Source organism: Petaurus breviceps, unplaced genomic scaffold, assembly GCF_028583685.1.
Source record: "Petaurus breviceps papuanus isolate PSGF00001 unplaced genomic scaffold, PetGlider_PUasm1.0 101, whole genome shotgun sequence".
In the NCBI taxonomy this organism is placed as follows: Eukaryota; Metazoa; Chordata; class Mammalia; order Diprotodontia; family Petauridae; genus Petaurus; species Petaurus breviceps.
Window position 1 is genome coordinate 6324888 of NW_027185575.1, and position 6460 is coordinate 6331347.

The window sequence follows — 6460 nt, forward strand, 5'->3', positions numbered from 1 at the left end:
TTCTTTCTTTCTTTCTTTCTTTCTTTCTTTCTTTCTTTCTTTCTTTCTTTCTTTCTTTCTTTCTTTCTGTCTCTCTGTCTCTCTCTTTCTTTCTTTCTTTTGATTTTTATAGGGGAGAAGGCATGGAAGTTGGGGTTAAGTGACTTGCCCAAGGTCACACAGCTAGTAATTGTTGTATCTGAGGCCGTTTTGAACTCAGGTTCTCCTGACTCCGGGGGGCGGGGGGTGCTCTATTCACTGTGCCACCTAGCCACCCCCATACCCTGTTCTTTCATTCCTTCCTTCTCCAGATTTGTGAATTTAAGTTCTGTGTGACCAGCATCACTCTTTTTAATCCTTCACACCTTGGGAAGCTCCCTTGGATTTTTCTACAAAATCACAGCTTGATTGCCATCTTTCCCTATGCTTTTGAAATCACAGAGTGTTCTCTCATGCATGTGTTTTCTTACATTCTGCTTTAGCCTCTTAGAGGCTCTATAGAGAAGGACATAGCTCAGTACTGTGAATTACTAACCACTATCAGAATCCTAGAATCTCAGAGTTAGCAGTGGTCAACTATGAGGCCTCTAACCCAACTCATACCCGCATATGAATCCTCTCTATGACGGGCCCAACAAATGCTCTTCCAATCCTGCCTCGATTCCCCCTTCAGTGTCCCAAGACAACCCTGTTCCACTTTTTTTGTTGATCAGTCAATTTTTAGTCCTGTCTGACTCTCTGTGACTCCATTTGGATTTTTCTCAGCAAAGATATTGTAATGGTTTGCTATTTACTTCTCCAGTTCATTTTACAGATGAGGAAACTGAAGCAAACAGGGTCAAATTTTACCCTATCACCAGAGTTAAGGAAACACATCAGGCAGCTGCTGTTATGAGTTTCATTTCTGGGATGCTTTTTGAAAATCGCTGAATCTCAGAGGTGGGAGGGAACCTTAGAGACAATCCTGGCCAACTCATCCCAGAACAAAAATTCCCTCTGCTAGATCTGAAATCAGGAAAATGAGTCTTCCTGACTCCTGGCCCAGCACTCTATCCAGTGTTACACATAGCTGCCCACTGTGCAAAATATAGTGAACACAGAGTTGGCCACTTCTACTCAAGGCTCCACCATCCTTCATCAAATATGTAGCCAAAGGATTTGAGAGATCTCTAAGTTAACTAGCATGCATTTCACCTGTTTTCTCTTCCTCAGAGAGTCAGTATTGTATAGTTGAATAGAGGGCTAGGTGTGAAATCAGGGAAACCTGAGTTTAAATTTGACCTAAAACACTTACTAGCTGGGTGACTCTGGGCAAGTCACTTAACCTTGGTCTCAGTTTCCTCATCTATAAAATGGGGATAACAATAAAACCTATCTTCTGAGTTGTTGTGGGGCTTGGGTGAAATAACATTTGTAAAGTGCTTTGCAAATGTTAAAGTATTATAAAAACACTATCATTATTAATATTATTGTTGTTATTATTGTTATAGTTGGAAGGGACCTGAGAGCACATCTAATCCAATCCCCCTATTTTATGAATCAGAAACCGAGGCCCAGGGAGATGAGGTTAGACTTGCCCAAAATCCCACAGCTAAGAAATAGCAGAGGGAAGGGATTTCAACTCAGATCCCTTGGCCCCCTTTCCATTGTCCCATATCAACTTTTCTATCCTATTTCCTTCTCTAAAGTTCAATCTTCCTGGAGTGAACCCAGCCTCAGGACATTGGGTCCAGGGCTGGGAGGAAGAATGAATTCAGATGTCACAGAAGCACATTCATCTCCAACTCAACAACAAAGACTTTGGCACCACAGGCGATGAGCAGACTCATATTTCTTCTGGGGCCCTAGTAATATTTCCACTAGATAGCATCTGATAAAATACGGCTTCTTGGGGCATTAGCAAGCCCATTATGACAGGTAATAGAAACCATGGCATTGCCCATCAACCCGCGGCTTAATAAAATCTCTCCTTAATATGAGATCTTGATAAATGATTAAGAATACAACCTCAGGAGTTATCACTCAGCAGGAAAGCGGGGCCTGCTAATAAACTCAGGAGGAGAAAAATCACTTCGTCAGATTCCTATCGACAGCGAGGTTGAACAAGCAATATGATGTTCTTCATTTTGTGATCAGAGAGCTGGATAAACACACTGTAATCTGCAGAGGTAGCTCTGTATAAGAAAGAGTAATTACTTGCTACCCTATTGCCAGGGTTTAGGAAACACAACAGGCAGCCACTGTTATTACTTTTGTTTCTGGTATGCTTTTTGAATCTCAGAGTTGGGAGAGAACCTCTGGCCAACTCACAACAGAGTAAAAATTCCCTGTTCAAGATCCCTGGCAATCGGTCGTCCAGAGCCTTTATACTTGAGGGGAGACTCTCTACCCCTTAAGATAGCTCATTCTACTTTTAGACAACTCTCGGAATGAGGATGATTTTCCCTACATTAAGCTAAAATTTGCACCTAATTTCCATCTATTGCTCCTTGTTGGCTCTCTGGTACCAAGGAGGTGGAGGGATGCACTGGAAACACTAGCAATACTGTAATCAGAAGCCTTGATTTCAAATACTATCTCTTTCACTTACTACCCATGTGACCTAGGGCAAGCCATTCCCCAGGCCTCATTTTTCTCATCTGTAAAATGAGATGAATAAATTAGATGACCTCTCAGGTCCCCTCCAATTAGACATCCAGCAGTAGCTGTCATTTCAGTCATGCCCAACTTTCTGTGACCCTGTTTGGGGTTTTCTTGGCAACAATACTGGAGTGGTTTGCCATTTCCTTCTCCAGTTCCTTTTACAGATGAGGAAACTGAGACAAACAGGGTCAATTGACTTTCCCAGGGTGTTATATTCCATTACTATCACACAGAGTCACACAACTAGGAAGTGTCTGAGACATCTTATACCTGACCCTTTCTTCCTGTGGTAGCTGTTCAAATTCTTGAAGACAGCCATCTGATGAAACATAATGTTTGTGAGCATCTAATCTAGCTGTCTCGGTCAGTAAATTAGCATTTATTAAGCACCTATTACATGCCATGTACTATACTAAGTATTAGAGATACAAAAAGAGACAAAAGTCCCTGTCCTCAAGGAGCTTACAATCTAATGGGGGAGACAACATGCAAACAAATACACACAATCTATATACAGGATAAATAGGAGGTAATTAACAGAGGGAAGGCATTATGATTAAGAAGGACGAGGAAATGCTTTCTGAAGGGAAGATCATAGCCAGGACTTTAAGGAACACAGGAAAGCCAGAAGGAGATGAGGAGAGAGTACATCCCAGGCATGAAGGACAGCCAGAGAATATACTCAGAGTTGAGAGACAGAATGTCTTCTTCGTGTTATATAAGAGGAAACTGAAGCCCGGAGAGGAGAAATTACTGTCCTAAGGTCACAAGAGTGGTATATCTGGTTCTGTTACTCTGACTCCAATAACAAACTGATAGATAGAAAGGCACCTTGGAGGTCATGTTATCCTGAAGTGTCAAACTCAGGGCCACACGACCTGCAAATTCCTGAGTGGGCCTGAACCAGATTAAAATATTATTGGGCAATGTTTGACAAAATAAATAAAAACACAATAAAACACAGAGAATGTGAATTTGTAGTTTTCTGAGTCAACATCTGGCTTTTTCTCTTTGAGCCCTCTCATTTTATAGATGAAGAGACTGAGCTCCCAGAGGCACTTAGCTGATGACTTGTCACACAGTTAGTAAGTGATAGAGGTAAGATTCAAACCTAGGTCTTTTAATTCCAATCCAATGTGTTTTCCATTATATGAAGTTGCCTTTGCTCTTGCCTTTAAAGAACTAGTATTTCCATCTACAAGAGTCACCAGAGATACCACTGCTGGTCCAGGGCTGTGAAGTTTCATAGCCTCAAGGAAATTTCAGAAGATCAATAAGCAAAGGTTAGTTTTATAAGAAACATAAATTGTGATATAGTGAAAATTTCTCTAGTCAGAAGATTTGGGTCTGAATCTGGATTCTGGGTAACCTTGGGCAAGCAAGCTACTTCTCTCTGGGCTTTGTTCAAAACTCCTGGCTGCCCTGGGCCTTGGATTCTTCATTTACAAGATGAGGGGGTTGGCTTAGATGACCTCTACACCCCCAATTCTAAAACTTTGCATTCTGATTATCATTGAATCTTTAAAAATCCTGACTCTAACACTTAATTACTGTGTGACCTTGGGTGACTTCATCAACTCCTCTGAAACTCAGTTGCCTCTTCTGTAAAATGAGGAGGTTGGGTTAGGAAGATAGACCTGAACCTGGAAGAGGGACTTCAGAGGCCATCTAGTCCAATTCATACATCAGGGAACTGAGACCCAGTGAGGTTAAGCAATTTTGCCCAAGGTCACTTTGGTAGCAAGTGACAAAGATAAACTCTGCCTCCAAAGTCTTTCCTTTGGACTATGCTGTGTCCACATAATCTCTAAAGGCCCTTTCTCACTCTTGTGCTATGGTTCAATAATACCAGGTTTTGTTTCCCCTTTCTGCACCCACAGCCCTTCGAAATATATGCTCTGAACCTTTTTATCCCAGGCATAAAGAATAATAAAAGGAATAATAAAAAGAATAATAAAATATTCTTGGGAGAAAAGGCAATGCAAGAAGGGGGCCAAGCCCAGGATGTCCCTTCACCTCCCCTGGCAGGCTTTGTGCTCACCTCCTTCCTCCCTTTATTACTCTCCACCTTTCCCCATCTCCCAAGCCAGACCCAAGCCACCAACTCACCTTCTGCAGGAGTTCAATTTCCCGCTGCTTCGCGTTGAGAACGGCCAGTGCTTGCTCATGCTCTGATTCCAACTGTTGCCGCCGTTCCGCGGCCTCTCGCATATGCTATTGGAAGGGACAGAAAGAGAATGAGAGAGGACATTGTTCAGAATTCCCGAGGTTTGTGGTTGGAGACAGGGATTCTGTGGAGCACGAGTCGGCTCCCGGAGTCTGACTCAACATGGAACACTCAGTCTAGCTTTGGAGGCGGTGAAAACAGATGGGTGTTTCCACCAAGGCTGTCCTCCTGAGCAACTGGCAATGTGGGGGATGGAGGTGGTGGTGGGAAATCTGCCACGCCTTTATCTCCTGTGGGGAGGCCTGCCCCAGCATGGGAGACCTCTTCTGATGGGAAGCTCCCATGACAAGCGTGCCTTCTCCCTCTTGTCTCGTGACTCTGTGTTCCCAAGAAAATGTCACAAACCCTGTCCTCATCTCCCTCATCTCCATTTTATTCTTTTAGCTCTCTCTCTCTCTTCTCTCTCTCTCTCTCTCTCTCTCTGTGTGTTTCCCTGTCTTTCCTCCCCCTTTTTCTCTGCCCCCCCCCCCTTGAGTTTTTCTCTGTGACACAGAGAATAAGAAAAAATCTTTTAATTTCAGATTTGGGTAGCTACTGCTCTGGCTATGTTACTTTCCCACTCCAAAAAGTCCAATTTATCTCCTCTTGCTTCAGAATAAAGAACAGAAACCTTTGACTCATATTTGCTGCCCTTCTTCTAGTGGGTAAGATGGACTGGGCATTTATTTACCTGGCATAGGTTGGACTTGATGATTTTTGAGGCTCTCCCCAACTCTGATTTCTGTGATTCGCATTCAGGTCAGGTAAAATTTGGTTCTAAACTACCTTTCCAACTCTCTCTTTCCCTACATCCTGCACATGCAATGCCTCTGTCTAGACAGCAAGGAAGTTAGACCTGCAAGGGAACTCAGAGATGATGGAGACCGAGTCTCTCATTTTACAGAAGAGGATCTGAGAAAAGAAGTGACTTGGCTGAAGTTGCTCCAGTAGCGGATTTCAAGGTTTGGGGTTTTCTGATCCCAAATTCCATGTCATTTCCTCTGAGTCTCTGGGCCCACCCGTCCAGTCCCTCCCATCCCGGAAGGCCCAGCTTTACATGGCCGTCCTCTGCTCTCCCACTTCTTGTGAAACAAATGTTTTCCTTAGATCTTTCCTGTGCAGTTGTAACATTCGGGAACACAGTAAAGGCTTAATAAATTAGTCATTCATTCATTCAATCACAGTGTGTTGTTACTTGTATATTTGTCTTAACTCTTGAATAGACTGTGAGCTCCATGAAGGCAGGGATTATATATTATTCATTTTTCTATCTTCTAGTCCCTAGCATATAGCTGGTACAAACAGGATGTCCCAAAGGTCTTAGTGTAGCTGGAAGGTTTTCATAACAGAAAACTATAGTATGGCTTTTTGGACAAATGTTGATTTTTAGTAATGTAATCCCCCTTCTCTCCCTCCTTTTTTTTCTTTCTCTCTGAATCTCTGTCTCTGTATTTCCATATTTCTCTCTCTCTCCCTTTCTCTTTTTCTCTCTGTTTCTGTCTCTGTATTGCCATTTCTCTCTCTCTCCCTCCCTCCCCCTCTCCCTCCCCCCCCCTCGCTCACCCTCACTCCGTCGTGTGTCACATCTCCCCCAAATTAATTTGCTTACTTCAATTCAGCAAGTGCTTACTA

The 6460-nt window shown here is 43.0% G+C and overlaps 1 protein-coding gene across 2 annotated transcripts in view; it reads right to left on the reverse strand.

Moving 5' to 3' along the window:
• The window catches only part of LOC138158478 (RIMS-binding protein 2-like), a 490854-nt gene that overhangs the window by 122033 nt on the left and 362361 nt on the right, over window positions 1–6460 (reverse strand). For both annotated transcript variants that reach the window (XM_069084581.1, XM_069084643.1), the window contains exon 7: window positions 4732–4836. In XM_069084581.1, the coding sequence (XP_068940682.1) occupies window positions 4732–4836 (105 nt within the window). The remainder of the gene's footprint in view (window positions 1–4731; window positions 4837–6460) is intronic.